The sequence below is a fragment of the Cydia amplana genome, chromosome 9 (genome assembly GCF_948474715.1).
Source record: "Cydia amplana chromosome 9, ilCydAmpl1.1, whole genome shotgun sequence".
Taxonomy (NCBI): domain Eukaryota; kingdom Metazoa; phylum Arthropoda; class Insecta; order Lepidoptera; family Tortricidae; genus Cydia; species Cydia amplana.
Window position 1 is genome coordinate 9970275 of NC_086077.1, and position 20831 is coordinate 9991105.

At 35.7% G+C, this 20831-nt stretch overlaps 2 protein-coding genes across 2 annotated transcripts in view; one reads left to right on the forward strand and one right to left on the reverse strand.

Moving 5' to 3' along the window:
* Positions 1 to 4877: 4877 nt before the first annotated feature.
* On the forward strand, positions 4878 to 6104 carry LOC134651147 (transmembrane protein 70 homolog, mitochondrial). The gene is made up of 2 exons (XM_063506180.1): positions 4878 to 5401; positions 5867 to 6104. The coding sequence occupies exons 1-2, from the start codon at positions 4964 to 4966 to the stop codon at positions 6050 to 6052; spliced, it is 624 nt and encodes a 207-aa protein (XP_063362250.1). The 5' UTR covers positions 4878 to 4963; the 3' UTR covers positions 6053 to 6104.
* A 2095-nt stretch (positions 6105 to 8199) lies between these two features.
* Positions 8200 to 20831, reverse strand: part of LOC134651134 (UNC93-like protein MFSD11) — a 29601-nt gene continuing 16969 nt past the window's right edge. Inside the window, exons 3-8 of the mRNA XM_063506159.1 lie at positions 12606 to 12782; positions 11969 to 12140; positions 11463 to 11574; positions 10544 to 10669; positions 8943 to 9247; positions 8200 to 8418 (exon numbers count right to left, since the gene is read on the reverse strand). Of these exons, the coding sequence (XP_063362229.1) occupies positions 8206 to 8418; positions 8943 to 9247; positions 10544 to 10669; positions 11463 to 11574; positions 11969 to 12140; positions 12606 to 12782 (1105 nt within the window). The 3' untranslated portion in view covers positions 8200 to 8205. The remainder of the gene's footprint in view (positions 8419 to 8942; positions 9248 to 10543; positions 10670 to 11462; positions 11575 to 11968; positions 12141 to 12605; positions 12783 to 20831) is intronic.

Below are 20831 nucleotides of genomic sequence, written 5' to 3' on the forward strand. Positions count from 1 at the left end.
AAATTTGTGTTTCGGTCGGACACTAATTATTAGGTACTTACTGATTACGCTGCGCCGCGTGGAACGTGAGGTGCGTTGGGGTAAGTACATACAAATCATTCAAGAAAAAAATCCCTTTTAAGATCACTCGTGTGTCTGCCCCTAATAGACTAATTCAATTGAAATTTGGTACACATTTTTCACATATGACAAAGAGTCGGTGATCCAAAGATGGACTAGTAACGTAAATAAATAAACTTTTAACTTTGCGGCCATTTTTTTGTATCGTGTGATATATCAGATATTAAATTGTAAGATATTTACTAATAATAAGCATTGGTCACGTAAATTATTTTTAGTCTTTTTTTGCAAGTATGAATGATATAGAACATTATTTCAATTATTTTTAAAATTAAGCCTATCCAAAGGCGACTTGGAAGATGTGTCATGGGGATCTATATTCGTTGGGTGAAAAACAAGTTTTTTTGTCTAATTATCGTTTAAAACACAATCGATCGGCAATAACGCGGGCACATAAAACAAAAAACTTCTTTTTTCACTCATAAAACTCCTTAAACCTAATAAGAGCTAAACAAAAACAAGTGCGAGTCGGACTCGCATTCTAAGGGTTCCGTATATTAAGTCCGTCTCACGCTTGACTGCACATTTCTTATAGATTTTCCTGACATATATAGGTAAAGAACTACTTTGTGTATTTTTTTCAAAATTTTAGATCCAGTTGTTTCGGAGAAAGTGGGCGGAGAATGATCATTTTTTGCCTATTTTCATGAATAACTGCTGAACTATTAATCCTAAAATTATAAAAAAAGTTATGTTTGAGATTCTTACAATGAGCTCTTTTATTTGATATGTAACACTATATAGTTTAAAAAACATTTTTTAATTTTTTCATTTACCCCCCCCCCCCCCCCCCCCCAAAAATGGCTACCGTATTTCAAATTCTCTAAAATACATTTTATTTACGTTACACGTCCATCTTTGGGTCACAAATTTACATTTGTGTGCCAAATTTACATATGTGTGCCAAATTTCAACTGAATTGGTCCAGTAGTTTCGGAGAAAATAGACTGTGACAGACGGACGGACAGACAGACAGACGCACGAAGAATTATATGTATATGCACTTATCCCAACGCACCTCTCGTTCTACGCTGCGCGGGGTTCATTGCCGCTCCTACCGCCGTAAGTGTAAGTACAACTACATCATCAAGGCTACGATCGAAGATAATCAGTTCAGCACTGAAATAATAGCGGTGGAATGCCAGTATAATATTTAATTATTTATTTTAATTTTATAAATTTAATAGCAAAATAAATAGCGAATATAGGATACTCGTACAAGTAAATCTGTAAAGATCTTAGGGGTACATCAGCCGACATATATTATTAAATTTTATTTTGTCGGCCTTAATTAAATTTCCACCCTGCCGAAACTTTATTTATTTAAATTTTTAATTGAATTGATTTTTCGCCTTATGAATAACCGTATAGAGTAGTAAATAACATTTTACATCTGACTTAATGACATCTGGGTTTATTCGGTTTAACTTTACAAAACGCGTATCTCGACAAAGCCATAATATGCAGAAAATAGTTAACAATCAAATGAATTAAATTAGAATTTAAATACGTCACGTGTGACATGAACAGACAAGGAGAGCAAGATTTAATGTATTGTTTCTCTTTCTTCTTTCAATGGAACGTTTTTACAGTTTCTGTTCCTCAAAAGAGGTCAGTGGTTAACACTAAACTCAAAACGCAATCTTAAAAAAACTTGATGGGTCAATGACCTGTCCCAGTAAAGTGAGGTAGTGTGCGTGAAGTGCGCTTGTGTGTGAAATGGGGTAAATTGACAGAATCTGAAAATTTACCCACCTCTACCGTCACCTTAAAGGGTCATTCTGTTTATTCAGTACAAGCGTACGTTAAGCGAATTTTTGAAGTCTAAACCTTTCCACTTATCGCAATTCTCAAATTTTATCATACCAAACCTGCCCAACTTGGTAATCTAACCATGCACCTTTAGCTGACGAATAATCCACCCAGTACTCAACTAACTTTTTCCCTTAAATATTCCAATATTATATAATTAGCCGACCATTAGGAATAATAACTTGCCAAAACAAATAAAGTCAATAAATATTCAAAATACAATGAAATTTACAGGCCTCGTGAGTGGTTACAAGTTAATTTAAATAGGAAAATAATTAGTACCTACTAAAAAAAATATCTTACATACCTAGGTGTTTGGATGGTTAAAGTTATATTATTTCACGCAACGACGCATTTATAATAAGTTTTATCTAGAAATATTAAATACGTCCAATTTTGGCGTTTTACTTGTTTTTATAAATGTGGGCATCTTATAAATAGTGGGATGATAAAATCTAGTCAATTAAGTGGATTTCTGTCAAATATCCTTAGTTCTAGCAATATGTGAAAATAGCTTTTGAATAAAACGATAATAAACCGATTTCTCGTTCCTTTTCTTATTTTTTATAATATTCGAATAATTATTCGAATATTCGAATACGTCGTCAGAAAAAGTCGAATATTCGAATATCTGAAAGTTTCGAATATTTGCAAGCCCTAAATGCAAGTAAGTGCAGTTCTTTGTTGTCTAAAATATCGGTTCTCAAAAATTTTGGTTTGGCACCGACTGCAAAAACTAAGTAATTACCCGGATGATTATTAATTTTCTTATTATTAGGTATTAATTACTTTTTGGCAGAAATTTGCTTTACGACGGGACAGGGACTGGAGACGTATAGGGATGCCATATAAAAATTATTTTGTGCTTTTCAGTGGGTTGGTTTTTTGAAGGCGGTTCCCTTTTTTTAAAAAAGATATTATATTAAGTTATTTTATTTTGGTTTTATTTTTGTTTATTTTTAATTTTTTAATTCTTTTTTTATTTATTTTATTTTTTACTTTTTAGTCTAGGAGGATATAATCAAACGGAGACGCCATGTCTGTAATTTTCTGTACAAAACAGTCTGCCGATTTTTGCGGGGGAGGGGAACGTCAAATGTATGCGTAACGTAAAAATAGCCATGTCAGATAACTGACGTTTATCTGACATGGCTATTTTTACGTTACGCAGGTTTGGTGCAACATAGGCCCACGCTACTTTGGTCATCCGTCACATCTTGATGAGCACTTGGGAGAGCAGTACCCAAGTTAGAGCTGATGCTGAACCCTGGCTGTACCTAGTGGAACTCAGGTTTGGTGCAACATAGGCCCACGCTATATAGGTCATCCGTCACATCTAGAAAACCAAACCAAATTAACTTAATACTAAATTACACTAAAACTAAATAGAGAACCTAACAAACTAGTATATTTTAGCCCAAAACCTAAAATAAATGAAGTACCTACCTATCACTAAAAAGTAAAAAATAAAATAAATAAAAAAAGAATTAAAAAATTAAAAATAAACAAAAATAAAACCAAAATAAAATAACTTAATATAATATCTTTTTTAAAAAAGGGAACCGCCTTCAAAAAACCAACCCACTGAAAAGCACAAAATAATTTTTATATGGCATCCCTATACGTCTCCAGTCCCTGTCCCGTCGTAAAGCAAATTTCTGCCAAAAAGTAATTAATACCTAATAATAAGAAAATTAATAATCATCCGGGTAATTACTTAGTTTTTGAAGGCGGTGCCAAACCAACAAAAACATTCTTTACTACCAATCAGCAAAAAAATACGAGTAAGTACCTAGTACCTACAAGAACTAAATAAATTATATAATGAGTAAACTAAGTACCTATGTCTTTATAATGCAAGTAAGTGCAGTTCTTTGTTGTCTAAAATATCGGTTCTCAAAAATTTTGGTTTGGCACCGACTGCAAAAACTAAGTAATTACCCGGATGATTATTAATTTTCTTATTATTAGGTATTAATTACTTTTTGGCAGAAATTTGCTTTACGACGGGACAGGGACTGGAGACGTATAGGGATGCCATATAAAAATTATTTTGTGCTTTTCAGTGGGTTGGTTTTTTGAAGGCGGTTCCCTTTTTTTAAAAAAGATATTATATTAAGTTATTTTATTTTGGTTTTATTTTTGTTTATTTTTAATTTTTTAATTCTTTTTTTATTTATTTTATTTTTTACTTTTTAGTCTAGGAGGATATAATCAAACGGAGACGCCATGTCTGTAATTTTCTGTACAAAACAGTCTGCCGATTTTTGCGGGGGAGGGGAACGTCAAATGTATGCGTAACGTAAAAATAGCCATGTCAGATAAACGTCAGTCCATACATTGTGTATGACCGTTGGCCGCCTATTTTCGACAGAGGGGAAAGCCTGCTAATGGCTACTCCGTTTAGTTGTATCCTCCAAGCCTATTTTCGACAGAGGCGAAAGCCTGTTAATGGCTACTCCGTTTAGTTGTATCCTCCAAGCGCTCATTGGTGAAATCCGAGTGAAATTCATCTGGAATTAAACCTATTTATAAGGATAAGGACTGTCTCATTTCAAACATAGACAGAGCGAATCATACTATCTTTTTCTTACACTAGTACTAGCACCCAAAAGAAAAGGATGAGTATAGACTTTTTTGTTCCTATTTACTAAGAAATTAGTTTGACCAACTATAGTTTTAATTTCGGTTTAATTATAGCTGGTCAACCAAATCTTGTCAGTAAAAAAGGCGCGAAATTCAAATTTTCTATGGGACGATATCCCTTCGCGCCTACATTTTTCAAATTTGCCGCCTTTTTCTACTATTAAGATCTGGTTGACCGAGTATAATACAGAAGGCATTAAAGTTTTATTATTTCAGAACGGTTCTCGATTTTAACAATTTGACAGCGACTGTACTCAGTGACAGCTGACAGACAAATCTTGAAATCTCTATTCTCTGGTGAAAAATAACCTTAACTAATGGGATTCTCTACATTGATTTGCTTTGATTTTGCATTTTAGAGGCTCAAAATACTGAAGACACAAACATGTTTCGACTTTGTTTCCAAGGCAAATTTGTGCAAACCAGATCATTAGCAGTATTTCACAAAGAAATTGTTAACTTAAAGTGTCTTACAGTGAACAGTAAACTGATACGGCATTTCGCTAGCCATTCCAAAGGAGACAGCGAAGTAAACCGCATTTATTATGGTCCTTTAACGCCACAAATCAAGGCTGTGAAGGTATTTTCTCTGAGCTCCAGCGCCGCGGGCTGGGTAGCTCAGCCGATCATTATAAACGAAGCAGCCACCATTGGAAGCACATCACTCCTCGTCGCTATTTGCTCAGTGGTTGGGTTCTTCACATTCGTCACACCAATACTGCTACATCAAATAACTAAGAAATATGTAACAAAAATTGACTATGATAGTGCAAATGCAACATACAGAGCAATTACTTACAACTTTTTTATTGCTGAAAAACAGGTAAGTTTCCACTCTTTTTTTTTATTTTAGTAGATTAGAAAATGATTGTATGTTGTATTAGCTCCCTAATTCCTATTTATAAACTAATAGAGGGATATAAAAAATATTAAAATATTGTTACTGATGAAATTAACTTTGGAACATTTCAATCTCAAAAATCACCATGCTACTATACTTCGTTTTTTTTAGGATTAGAAATTTGGTAAACAATCTTGATGTGTCTTTTAATTGAAAAACACATTTTAAAAATAAGTTACGGTAAATATATAACAATTATGAATCTAATATGATCTTTTATAGTCTTCTGCTTTCATAAGTAATAGTTATTGATTTTTAAAAAGTGTTTTTCAATTAAAAGACACATCAAGATTGTTTACCAAATTTCTAATCCTAAAAAAAACGAAGTATACATATTACATAGTAGATCAGTGGTGTTCTCTTATCAGGCATTATGTTTAATTTCAGCATGAATTCAAAGCAGAAGATGTTGTAGTGCCTGAAATCCCTGGCATGTTCACAACATTGGTGGCCAAAGGAAAGCCCCTGTTTGTGGAGGCGAGGCACTTCAGTGACCCAATGCACTACGCCAAAATGATGGGCTACGACAAACCCATGGACTTCAAAATGGGAGCTTCAGAGAGCAGTAAATAAATTAGGTTTAGTTGTTATATGTCATGTAGTTGTTAATTATAATATTGTGTTACCAATTGTTTTCTTTTACTTTATTCTTTAGCAGGCAGATTGGTGACTATTTAGCAAGTGGACTTATTAGCTAACTTTAGGTTTGCTGGTATTCTTCAGAATTCTGAACAATTTAGTAAAACATGGGTAGGGGAAAGTGATGGTACACAAAATACTACCATAACTATCCCAACCTCTACCCAATTACCCATCTTCCATTTTCAATAAATGTAACTGCAGTTGCATGAAATTAGCACCACTTATTGCATATATTTCAAAGGAACAGGTGGCAATTGCACGGTAGATATATTTTCTAAGAATGGACACAATAATATTGACTGTTGATTAGGTCAATTAGCATCAGAAAGGGTTTTGAAAACAACAATATAGAGGTAATAGTTACGAGTCAATAAAAGTTCTAAACTCATTGTTAATATATTTTATTGCCTTAATTATATGATAAATTGATAATATCTATTCTTATGTTATATTTCTAATAATAAAATTTGAGTAGGTACAGCAAGTAAAGTGTGCCAGGAAAAAACAATTGACTAGACATTACCAATTTAGTTTGATTTAGGTTTTCTGTATTAGTTAGATATTAGTATAAATAAAGCAATGGAATGTTTCAAGTAATACTTTTAGGATCTCAGAAATGCATTTTTACTTTGACAAATTCAATCACTGCAAGGCAAAATTTATATCCTTTCCTTTTACACCTAGCATGACAAGATAAATACAAAATTTAAATACTTGACAAAATAGGAATGTGCTATTGAAATCAATTTTATGTTGTAAGAAATAACATGTCAACATAAAATGTGTGGCAAAAACCTGTAATATTTTAGGATTGTGTGTATATTTTATTTATATACAGTTTACAATATTTATGTGTAGTCTATTATTTTCGCCATGATTTAATAACATTCTGTTCCCGGTATTTACAAATATATACTTATATTATTATTTACAATATCATACATCATTCTTACAATCTGACAGCACCTTCTGTTAACATTTTACTATGAAACATGGAACTAAATATGACATGTTCCATTCTCATAAAGTCTATCTTTTTGGCTATCCTAAATATGGCTATAGATAATAAGGTTTTTATTTAACATAACAAGCAAATATCTTGTGATAACCAGGACATCATAATCATAACATGCTTTGTCTAGCACAACTTCATAATATGAAGCACGACTTGACATATTAAGTGGCGTGCAACAAGTTAAGATGTTATAGAGGTATAGGAACAATTAATGATAGGCAAGAACACAAATTCTTTCAATCATCAATGCATATAAAATACTACGTATATTATACATAAAGAAGTATAACTGGTTAACTTAAACAATTTACATGTGCATATAATACACTTGCAACCAATGCAATCTATATATATATATGTTGCGAGGCATGTAATATATTAAATAACAAAGATGTTTAAACTGTTAATTACTGTGATTAAAACGAAAACGGATAAATATTATATAAAAAAATATTTATTAATTTTCCTTTTCTACCTATAATCACATTTTATTCGAGTTTATAGTAGGTAGTTGTATAAAAATATCGAGACAGCTTAATTTTAGGGGTTGATAGCTGAACACGAACGAAAGTTCAGCTGAACGAATATTGAACATTATTTGATAGTTTTTTAGCCAAGAAAAAGGTAACTGGACATATTCATATCACCGTCAATAGCTGGTAGTGATCGGCGATCGTTACAAAACTGACACAAACAAAAGTTTCGTCACAAATATCACATTACAATGTGGGCTCGACGGTACAACGTGAGGTGACGATGCCTATTTATTATTTATAGGCACCTACAATGGCACCGATGCGTTATACGCTGCCAATCTCCTCAGTAACAATATTTACTCCCAATACGTCAGATTAGAGTTTTATCTGTTCAATCAGGGCCGGGTAGAGCGAGTGGAGCAGCCGCTCTAGGCGCCGGATGGCAAGGGGGGCGCCAAAATAGCAAACGAGAAAAAAAAGTCTTAAAAGACGCGAGTGTGGCGGGGGCCCAAAATACGTTTGAAAACTTCAACGAAGGGCGCCAAAACCCGATTTCGCTCTACCCTGATCAAGGGCTCGGGCCGGCACTGTGTTCAATCGTAGTGTAAAGCGTTGTCGGCGAGCGAGTGCGTGGCGGGCGTCTTCTCGTCCAGGTCCTGCGCGTCGGCGCGGCGCCGCGCGCGCGCCGCCGCCTCCACGCGGCAGAAGGCGGCCGTGCCCAGCGTGCCCAGCACGGCCAGCACGCCCAGCTGCACCGACAGCAGCGCGCGCGACGAGTAGAAGAAGCACGCCGCGGCGGCCAGCGACTGGGGGAGAACAGATTTATTACAACTTTTGTCACCACATTAAATAGCCCTTTGAACGCCACGCCTATCGTGCGCGGCGCGTCGTCGGGAACCTTGTCAGCATGAACGATGGTTGATATGGTTGATGGGCTGTAGCCGCGCGCGTCAGTTGACGTCTTTAGCCGTCAACGTGTTTCGAACACGACGACATGCGTACAAGGGGGCAGGTCAGCCTCGTGTAGTTCGGTTGCATTGCATACAATACAAATACTCTTTATCGCACACCTCATTACAGAAAACAATACAAATAATACAGGAAGAGGTTAAACAACAGGCGGTCTTATCGTTAAAAAGCGATCTCTTCCAGACAACCTTATATGCATATTCTGTATGTCAAAGTTCGCGTCGCCAAAGTCCAGGATAAAATTACAGATTGTTTAATTGCAAATTGATAAGAAAATTTCGCATGTCACTGCCACCCTAGATATAGATTAAAGATAGAAGCGGAATTACTATTTCCTATTATTTCTCTCATCTCAACTTACCTGAGTAAACTTAAACAGGGCAAACGCCGATGTACTGTTATCGGCGTAGTTCCCTCCCAATATCGAGTATATTTGCGTATTGAAGCACGCATCACCGAAGCCTAGCAGGAAACTGCACAGCATAGCGAGAGGCGGCGAGGGGGTGATGTAGGAGGTTTCGTTGGTGTCTCCGAAGGGCGCCACGTTGGGGAGGTTGATGAAGATGAGGAAGAAGCTGGTGATGTGGATGAGGTAGCCGGTGAACACGACCGGGTCGCGGCCCCAGCGGGTGGTGCGGCTCCCGAGGATGCCGAACAACGCTCCACCTAAAAATATTTAACCATGTTTTAGGCTCTGTCTTCACTTTCCATCAGGTGTGTCTAGAGCCAATCGCCGATCAGTTTAACATAAAAAAAAGGCAAAATATTTCATGATTAATTTTAATTATAGTCGATTTTAGTTAATTACAGATTGGGGCTTCTACAAACGGACACTACAGACTTGTCTTGTTTGTAGATTAGAAGTTATTTTCCTGAATTGACCTGTCGTCTTCATCGTCAGGTGTTTCAGCTGAAACCGACACTGAGACAAGTGATTGAAAAAACAACTAACTGTACAAAAAATAACACGATAATATAAACTAAACCACAGAATAAATAATAGTACTAAGTACAGAAGACTCACTCTCTAACAAAACGCGTCTGTTACGATCAGCACAGATATGGCCGCTAGGTGGCGACAGCGCCACGCGCGGCTTATGGCTTATGGCCTTTGGCTACTTTTAGCTACCTGTAGCAAAGCGACGAAATCGCGGAGTGAGACACGCTTGACTAAACTTAAGCTCGTTAATAATTTTATACCACTCGAAACTTAGCGTTTAGTTTGTTCGATTTTGTTACCTAATGGCGATGGCACAGCGTCCAAAACAAAGGTTTCTATAAACCTTACAACTGACGGAATGTTGACTGTCACCATCAGTTCATCTATCTTTACAGTGCAACTTATGTAAGGGTTGGTCCCATAGTAAAAGTAGCTCAGTTTAGCGAGTAAAATCAAGCCCTGGATTTAACCCTTAAATACATGATAATTCGTTTTGCCCGAAATTAATATATATATCACATAATTGTTTGCCGTTTCTAGGAAAATTAGTAAAAAAAAATATATCATCGATTTTCACTGGGAAATCAGTGTTAAAAGTTGCATAGTCTAAATCATATTTTTGGAAATATATAGCTATTAGTAAGGGGTATAGGAAAAATCTTAACTGCCAACAGAAAGGTACACTATTTGTGATGTTCCTATGATAAAATTTGTAAATATAAAATAATTACAAACCCCGAAAAATCTGCCCAAAATCACATACTAAAAATCATCAACTTCCAGGTTTTTCCAAGTTTTCCGACATTTCGTCTATAAACAAATGTAACTTTTATAAATTAAAATACTGCGTAAATTTATGTAATAATTCGGAAAATTTATTAGTTTTACTATTGAAATAATATACAAGAACAAATAGAATTTGTTTAATAATGCATAACATTTGATGTTTATGTTGTGTGTATAAATGCATCACTATGCATTTAAGGATTAAAGCCCCATGGTCAGAGACCATGTAGACTCACCCAGCACCTCCCCCAGGCCGATGAAGACTCCAGACAACCCGACCAGCTGCTTCACGTTCTCGCCCATGGACAGCGTGAAGCCAATGCTCGGGCTGTACACCCCGCTGAAGAACGACAGTTCCACGCCTGGAACACACAACATGCTTATATGTACTCAACAAGTAAACAAACACCATATCGACCGAAGATATACGTCTCGCAATTCTATAAGAGGCAATATGATGAATTAATGGAGATACGATCAAAAGTACCTATGTAATAAATATGATTTATATGGAGACAAAAGTCCGTATTCAAAATGTATGATTAAAAAATTCATTGGTGTGTACGTAGCGACAGTCCATACAGTGCGATAACTATAAACAACTGAAACTAATGACCCATATGGAAAGTTTGTTATAGTGACTTGCAGCTGTACCCTTTTACCTACTTAGATAAGATACATGGCTAGATGTAGATGAGCGTTTTCCAAAAAAAGTGTACATTTCATTAATGTCTTCAAAATATTGACTTCTTGGGCTCATTTTACTCAGAATCATTTGTACATTCACGCCTCATACATAAAAAAATGTGTACAAAAAATTCCTTTCCTGATCGTCACATTCTTGTATGAAAATTTTTTTTATTTGTATGAACGTGACGCACTGGAAAAAAATTTTTTCATACAAAATTTTGGGACATATTTTTTCATGTATGAAGCGTGAATGTACAAATGATTCTGAGTAAAATGAGCCCAAGAAGTCAATATTTTGAAGACATGAATGAAATGTACACTTTTTTTGGAAAACGCTCAGATGCTTGTAAGTGCGAAAATATGACATCTCCGCGATCAATAAAATAAATGCATAGTCTTTACTTGTAATTTCGAACCTTGCAGAGCTTGTTTTGTAACAAAATGATATTAACTTTGGGATCTCACCAGTATAAATGAACGTAACACTCAGCAACAGCATGTCCCTCGTGCAGAACAACCTCAGGGCTCCTTTGAACGCGTCCAGGGGAGTGGTGGGCTCATTGCTCACGACTTCAATCTGTAACAAATATATAAGGCGTGACGAAAGGAAAATGTATGAAGCAATCGGCTGTTTATGGAATAATGAACCTTCTGTACTTGAATATAGAGTTCAAATACCTCATTCGAAATCTAAGCCTCCGAGGGCTTATACACGGCAGTCAGGCAGCCAAACTCCAAGTTACGGATCAATGTGAACCCTATAGAGTTGTGCGTAGAGTGTAAAATACCTCGACATTCTCAATAGCCGCCGCGCGCCTCGCTTGGTGGGTCTCCACAGACCAGTGCCGGTCTCAGTCAGTAGCATCGGGTCTCAGTCAGTAGCACTTTTGAGGACGCAAAGGTCAGTCAGCCGATAACCATATTGCGCAACAATTTGAACCGTATGAACTTGCATATAAAGTGTATTATACCTTGGCATCTTCAATAGCTGGTGCGCGCTTAGCGGGCCTCAGTAACAGCAGGAACACTATGCCGAGTGCGCATACTGCGGTTAGACAGCCGAACACCATGTTACGCGTCTCCTGGTCGATGTGCTGCTTGCCTTGGAACTTTATGAACACGAACAGGTTACCGAAGAATAAACTGGAAAAATAACAAGGAACCGGTATTACATATTTACAATTAAATGTATTACGCGTTTAGTTTTGTGAACCCGTTATGTTCACGTTATGGAATTCCCTACAAGATCGGTGTTAGTAGGTACATATTATTTGTTATCGACTCTCGTTCACTCGTGGCTAGGAGAGCGCCTTTGACCACAGGGCATGTAACCTTTTGGGAAGTTAAGAAATACAACACTGTTTTTAGATTGAGCATAAACGGTGCCGCGTTGGCTGTACTTCAAGGTAGTGCTGGGTAACCAGCCTTTTAATTTGAAATTAGTATTCTCAATACGGCTAATAGAAGCCCTATACTTCGGTCGGACCTGCATTTGGAATTTTCTTGGTTCAAGGACAGCTGCAAGACCTAAAATATAACCCAGAAATTTCCAAAGGTGCTGCAGTATGGTACTATTCCTACCCCGTCAAGTTACTGTGAAGAACCAACCTGCACTGCAGCATGGCCCAAAACACTCCAGAGTTGCGGGAGATGGTCTCAGCATCGCTGTTGACGGTGAGGTAGTTGCCCTGCCCCGTCCATATGGCGGCCGCGCCGGCGCCGATCAGCACGCTCGCCGCGTACAGCAGAGCGGTGCGGGGGAACATGAACGTCACTATGAAGAACCTGGAACAGAAAATGAATGTTTGAAGAATAGTTATTTGTACAACAAGAGATCAAAGCTTGATATTTCTTAGAGTGCTTATTTTGAGTCCCGTGCAAGCGAAAGATTCTATACTAGATTCGCGAGCGAGCGAGGGAGCGACCAACAATTAAGTTTTCACCTCAGCAGCTCGAACAAGGGTACTTTGCTACTTAAAAACAGTGAGCAAAGTCGCATTTTGCTCACTGAGTGAGCAAAATCGCATTTTGCTCTATTTGTCTCACTCGGTTAGCAAAATGCGATTTTGCTCATTGTTTTTAAGTAGCAAAGTACCCTTGTTCGAGCTGCTGAGGTGAAAAAAATATTGATGTGTTGGTTAAAGTCGATTGGAACTGGTGTGGCCCTTTAGCAGGAGTCCTTTATTCAGCAGGACTAGGGGGCAATGATAGCTGCGCTTTTATTTTATGGCTCTTCGTCGTGACCATCACGTTCTAACGATAGGCAATAAAAGCGAACTTCCTGCTATACATAAATCATTCTATAATAGTAGTTTATGCAACAGTGATATAATAAGGGTTCTTAAAATTCAAGGGTCGAAGTTACAAAACGAGACGTAGTCGAGTTTTGTAAAAAAAGACCCGAGAATTTTAAGAACCAATTATGAGCTGTTGCATACATTACTTTTTCTATGACAGCTGCAGCAAAAAAAAAAAAAAAAAAAAAGACCCTAGAATTTTAAGAACCAATTATGAGCTGTTGCATACATTACTTTTTCTATGACAGCTGCAGCAAAAAAAGAGTTATTATTAAAAAAAAAGAGTTATTATTTAAAAAAAATTTAGTTATTATTTAAAAAAAAAAAGAGTTATTATTGTAAATGAAAACATACCTCTTTCAATCAAGATGATCGGAACTTGTATCTTTAAAAAAAATAAAGCAGTTGTATTATACTCATAAGATGACTGCTAGCAGTCATCTTATGAGCCTATAGACAAAGCATTCAAATGACATTGCTTTAGATATCACTGTCAGTCATTTAATTGACACATTTAAGTGCTGGAGTAGAAAAAAGATATAATAGCATTTAAATCAATGTCACTCTTCTTCTCATCCAACCAAAAGAGAATGCCAAATATCTTAATGTAAGGTCAAATGCCATTTTATCATATTTTTATTTTTCCTTAATAGGTCACCTTTAAATATAGCTCCATGCACATAAAAAAAGACCCGAGAATTTTAAGAACCCTTATTATATCACTGTTGCATAAACTACTATTTTCTACTCCAGCACTTAAATGTGTCAATTAAATGACTGACAGTGATATCTAAAGCAATGTCATTTGAATGATTTGTCTATAGGCTCATAAGATGACTGCTAGCAGTCATCTTATGAGTATAATACAACTGCTTTATTTTTTTTAAAGATACAAGTTCCGATCATCTTGATTGAAAGAGGTATGTTTTCATTTACAATAATAACTCTTTTTTTTTAAATAATAACTCAATTTTTTTTAAATAATAACTCTTTTTTTTTTAATAATAACTCTTTTTTTTGCTGCAGCTGTCATAGAAAAAGTAATGTATGCAACAGCTCATAATTGGTTCTTAAAATTCTCGGGTCTTTTTTTACAAAACTCGACTACGTCTCGTTTTGTAACTTCGACCCTTGAATTTTAAGAACCCTTATTATATCACTGTTGCATAAACTACTATTTTGCATCTTTTGAGAATATCAAGTTGGAATCAAGTTATCCCATAATAATTGCTTACCTATTCCTATACTAAATATAAATATATTTAGCTATTATCTAAAGTAATATTGGTTTAAAAGTGCAATAAAAGCTACCCAACTTCAAAAACAACCTACTAACTACTTTAGGTTTATCGACATTAGGCTTTTTTTTACCCCGATGATAGTTTTCTTTTGATTAGACTAATGGGGAAGCACCTGTTCCTTACATAAGTTACAGACGATACAAATCCAGTCATGTCATGACAACACTTGTGTAGATAAGTTGTGACACTTGTGACCCCAACATTGAGTTCAGTTTTATGAGCTCTCTCGAATGTGTAAACGGCAAATATTCATTCTCATAAAATGCGAAAACGCTCGTTTACTCGCTTGAACTAATTGAAATATTTGAACTTTGTACAGGTTAGGTTTAACAGCGAAAGGTTAAATGCTACCCTCCCAATACTTTTACAAATAGAGTGATATATTCTACGTTTCGTAATTAAAAATATCGGCCACAATATACTTATTGCCGCTAGTTTTTATATAGAGACAGATCTCTCTCCGTGCAAAAAAAAAATGCATACCTAAAACTATTAAATTAAAGTATAGAAAAATTAGAAATAGTAGATACGGTCATGTGGGTTAAAAGAAACAGAATATTTAAGTGTTTCTCTTACCCCATCTAAGCTTACTTTTGATGTGTTGTCTCGTCCGCTATACTACTATTGATGCTGTACTTATAGTCAGCACACTAACGCTTGTTTGCCACCGAGGCGCAAAAAATCACAGGAATTTGCAAATATTAGGTTAGGTACCTACATAAAAGTAAATTTGAATAACCCGTAGGCGATTCACCGAAGGCATTTGGGACAGAGCCAACAATCAAAGGGTAAAACCACGGTCGATTAACTTTGCTTCAATCATACTCCATAAGTACAAACCTGCCTTCATATAAAACATATAACAGTAACGGCCATATAGACTAGATTTTTAAAATATCAAAAGACTGAATTATGCTTAGACCGCAGTTCATAAATAATTATTTCGTTTTTAGTGGATTTAATTGCGCTTTTCCAGTAAAACGCATGAGAAAAAATGTTCTGTGAGGAAAATATCAAATTGATAGGTAAGTACCTCTAACTTGTGGTAATGAAATTCATGCTTAGGTGTCATTCACATGGGCATCAGCGAATCGGTGGTATATAAAATGGTTGTTTTGCATACATCACAAAATACGTAGGGGAAACTGGGGAGGGTTGATCACCCCTTTTGTTTTTAGCATACATTTTCTTAACTATTTGTAGTATTGAAAAACTTTATAGACCATACGACTCAGAATTTATCTCTTCATTAATAGTTTGAATTAGAACAGATTTGTGCAATAAATTAGATCATTATTTAATGAAAACCCATACTGTTGACTTTTACCATGTGTCCCCTATGTAAGGGAGACTTGTTTACCCCTGGTCGGGAGCCTTGATCCTAGGGGGATCAAGTGACCCTGGTTCTTGGGACACATGATAAACATATTTTTACCATGTCTCCCCATACCAGATTCTCATTGATTATATAACTCGGATCGCTATTAGCAATGCATCTATAATTTGTAAAATACACAGCAAACATATATATATTGCATCTTCCATGCTTTGAAGTTGTATTTCCGGTAATCAGATGTCTAAGCCGAAGTGATCAAGTCTTCCAGATTTGGGGACACTTGGTAAAAAGATTTTAAGTGGCAATGTCATATTTCGAGGGTAGTATCTACATTAATTTATTCACTTTATCTACAGAAAATTAATATATGAAGATATCAAACACATATTAATCCATAATCTTATACTTAAAAAAAACAATGTAATCGTATTATCCATAAAACAACATAAAATAGGGAATCAATTTTTGTACCAAAAAAAAAAAAAAATCTAAGTTATTAACATAAAATTTCTTGTAACAAGCTAATTTTTTTAAAGTTCTTATGAAGGTATTTTTAGCGTCAGATACCTACAGTAATTTTATTTTTTGTACCCATCACTGGTAGTTATTGTTTACTACAATAAATAAGTTTAGAAATTTACTGCTCACATTTCGAGGACGGTGTTTGAGCTGCATAATCCTAAAATCCTTTCTATGGACCGTCGGTTCTATAGTACATAAGGTCGGAAAACCATTGAAATAGCATTTCATCCATAAAAACAAATATCGCCGGTTGAAAACCAAACATCGTTATAAGTGTTTTTTGTCGGCCGAGTAACATCCCCTGTGTGTAAAACGTTTAACTTGATAAAAAAGACCAAGTACGGGTAGTTCGTAAAATGTTGATGTCAACTTTAGTCAGTCTTTTCAAAGGCCACGGGGATAATTCCGTTTACGGAGTCGGTTGTATAATTAAAAACTGAATTATACGCCATTAAATTCCGTTTTAATAAACAATAATGAGTCAAAAACCTTGAAAGTTTAAATCAGTGTTTCTCTGGTCGTACTTTCGCGGCATGATTTACTAAAGAAAAGAAAATATTTATGATAGCTCTTCTGCTCTATGAATCGTTTTGTAAGTAAATTTATTACAATGTATACTTGATCGCTTTGGGGGTGACATGATCCCGGAATCATATCTCCCCTGAAGAAAAAGACAAAGTCTCCCCATACATAGTAAGATTATAAAACGTGCCGTACTCGAAACATGTGTTCGCGTATATTAATGTAATCCAAGTTAATCATCACTTCAATAAACAAGAAATAAAATAAGCACACTCACTAACATCATTTCCATCTCATATTATAAAATAAATCCAGTTAAAGCTTACCGAAAATTGAATATAGTACGCAGAAAATCTTTCACCGTCCGCCATTTTTGAACCACTGACTTTTCCGATACAGTGCCATGACAGAACGTGAAGTTAGGAACGAATGAATGAGTGTTACCAGCGCAAAAAATTGTATCTCGTTTGGTTTGATTAAAAATGAAGTTTACCAAGTGTCCCCTAGGGATCGACCCTCCCCACCCTCACCTACCTATGTTTGTCAATTCTTATTTTTCAACGGAAACAACTATTAGCAGCGTTAAGTGGATTCGAGCATAAATAGCTAAGCGTAATATACACCGGACGTTCTTAAGAATTGTTTAGAATACATTCGCTGACATTCCGTCAAGCCACAAATAAAAAAAAGCGGCCAAGTGCGAGTCGGACTCGCCCATGAAGGGTTCCGTATTTAGGCGATTTAAGACGTATAAAAAAAACTACTTACTACATAGATCTCGTTCAAACCAATTTTCGGTGGAAGTTTACATGATAATGTACATCATATATTTTTTTTAGTTTTATCATTCTCTTATTTTAGAAGTTACAGGGGGGGGGACACACATTTTACCACTTTGGAAGTGTCTCTCGCGCAAACTATTCAGTTTAGAAAAAAATGATATTAGAAACCTCAATATCATTTTTGAAGACCTATCCATAGATACCCCACACGTATGGGTTTGATGAAAAAAAAATTTTTGAGTTTCAGTTCGAACCCCAAAAATTTATTGTTTTTTTTCTATTTTTGTGTGAAAATCTTAATGCGGTTCACAGAATACATCTACTTACCAAGTTTCAACAGTATAGTTCTTATAGTTTCGGAGAAAAGTGGCTGTGACATACGGACGGACAGACAGACGGACAGACGGACAGACGGACAGACAGACATGACGAATCTATAAGGGTTCCGTTTTTTGCCATTTGGCTACGGAACCCTAAAAATGGCAATTAAATTGATTAGGTATCTAGTTCAGTACAAATATGTATCTGGTACGACACTAGCGTCCCTGATCTTTTGACTGAGAAATATATGACAAGACACTAAACATCAACCTTAGTAGGCAAGTACATATAGGTAGGTATTTACCATACTTATGTTTATGTTATAACAGTATCAGAAAAGCTAAAACTTAAACTGAAGAGAAACGGAGGAGAGGTATACTTTTATGATAGTGCCAAAAGGCAAGAAACTATGACCTGACCAAACTCATGTATATTATTAGTACGAGAGAAATTGATTCGAAAAAATATGAGCCGCTGGTTCGGTCTTTGTGTGTGTTAAAATTTAAGAGATAAATTAAAATATCCTGAATATAAAGTAAAAGTGGACGACAAAGTACAGCTTTCCAACTGGTTAAACTGTCCCGTTTAGGCGGGTAAAAGGTTATCTACAGTATTTTCCTTGATCAAATTATCTCACGCTGAGCATGGTTGGCCATGTTTTATGGCGGGAGAATGGTGCCAACTGGTTTGTATGATTAAGTTAATTGAATAAGAAATATTATATGCTACAGTGTTTTAATGAGTCGTAATATTGACTACATAGGTGCAAGGAAATATGTGGCCTTGTGTTTAGAGAGTGAAGGTTCGACGAACAGCTAGACTTGTTTACGGAATACTAATTCTCGGAGTACTCATAGACATGATGTTTTTGTTTTCAAACACAGCGTAAATATAAATAAGTACTAGGTATGTAGGTAAACGCCCCATGTCCATCAATTCATTACAATCCATCCCTTCATCCCCCATCAATTACAATGTTTACAATTCCTCTGGGCTGATGCAGAATAATTAGCCATCAAACCTTCAACGCGATTCGATTTTTAGCACGTTTACGTTTCGGTCCAGTGATTCATCTAATACCTACATGATTAATTAATTTTACAAACGAACGCAAAACTAATAAAATAAACTTTATGTGCCTAATAGTAACAACTAGGTAATTATAATTCACCGTAGGTATTTAATTTACAATAGGTAAGAGCTTATACCTATAACCTTTTCGCAACCTAATAACCTACCAAATTTGATCTTTATCAGCGGTCACTTACAAGGTAAATCAATTCCTAATCGCACTATTAATAAAAAATATTTAAATGTCGTAAATAGGTAATACATGTCCAATATCGGTCACTGGCACTTATACGCTGCTGATTGCTCTAACAATAAGCGTTATCGTTAATCGCTTTCGCAACGAGGACAGACCGGGATTGTGTTAATTGATCTTCGCTATTCCACCACTTCTAAGTAGATAAATCCGTCTCACTGATGCACAATTAATCATTATTCATTACGTTTGTCGTACCTACTGTAGGAACGCTTTTCAGCTTCATAATAATAGGTATACCTATGCAGAAGATACTACAGAAGTATGTATCACTACATAATATAAAACAAAGTCGCTTCCCGCTGTCTGTCTGTCCCTATGTATGCTTAGATCTTTAAAACGGTTTGTTCCTGGTTCGTCGGATTCCTGATTCGTCGTATTCTTATTTCGTGGGAATTATATACATATAATTAATTAATTATATACATATATGTCTTGCAGTAAATCAGTATTTACTACCTAAATATGAAGATTTAATGTAATCACCAGTGATCGTACTTTTTCTAGCATTTTTAGCACATTTCGACGAATCAGGAATCCAACGAAACAGGAATACGACGAACCAGGAACAAACCTTAAAACTACGCAACGGAATTTGATGCGGTTTAATAGATAGAGTGATTCAAGAGGAAGGTTTATGTATAATTTGTTAACCCGTGCGAAGCTGGGGCGGGTCGCTAGTTAATTATAAGATACAAAACGTGTGAGAATCTCATTTCTATCTGGACTCGAAGCTGAAGCTAAGCTGAATTTGAACTAAAATTGCACAAAGCATGAAATGAAATCCCCTGAATATGCATTGTAAGTTGTAAGGTAACCTAGACACATTTATAGATTTATTCACTTTCAAATGTTCCTTCTTTTCATGATAATCCTGATCCTAATAAATAGTTCTGGATTTATGTGTCAGGACTCATGATAATGTCAATGATGTGTACATAATTATGTTTTTCCTTTTTTTTATCGCGTACTTTAGTATTAATTATGTTCGTTGTAATGTGGTAATATAAAGCGGGTAAATATTTGCAGTCGCACTTCACTTCTCTCCGCTAATTACATATACATAGCGTCAGGGACCAACCAAAACTTAACTACTATAATTGCAATAAAATTACATAATCAACCTAGTTTTGGTACGATCCTACTGACCCTACCCTACGGTTCAATATCGCTATGAAATTATAGTGATATTATATTATTATGGTACATATTATTAAAACCACGAAGCGCTTCGAGAAAAGGCAGGTAGTGCCCTTGCGCTTCGCTTTGCTCGTCTTGGCGGGGACACTAAATTAAGCAGGCAGCGCTCGGATACAAACACATGACATTTTAGATTCAAACTTTCCTTCCAACTTTGTAAACGCTGAACAATATCCTCCAAAGTGCATTGAATTCAATATCTTTATTATATGTAGTTTTACTTAAATAA

Coding starts and splice junctions, on each gene's coding strand:
- LOC134651147 (XM_063506180.1), top strand. CDS start 4,964: ATGTTTCGACTTTGTTTCCAAGGCAAATTTGTGCAAACCAGATCATTA. Junction 5,402..5,866: donor TTTTTATTGCTGAAAAACAG/GTAAGTTTCCAC, acceptor GTTTAATTTCAG/CATGAATTCAAAGCAGAAGA.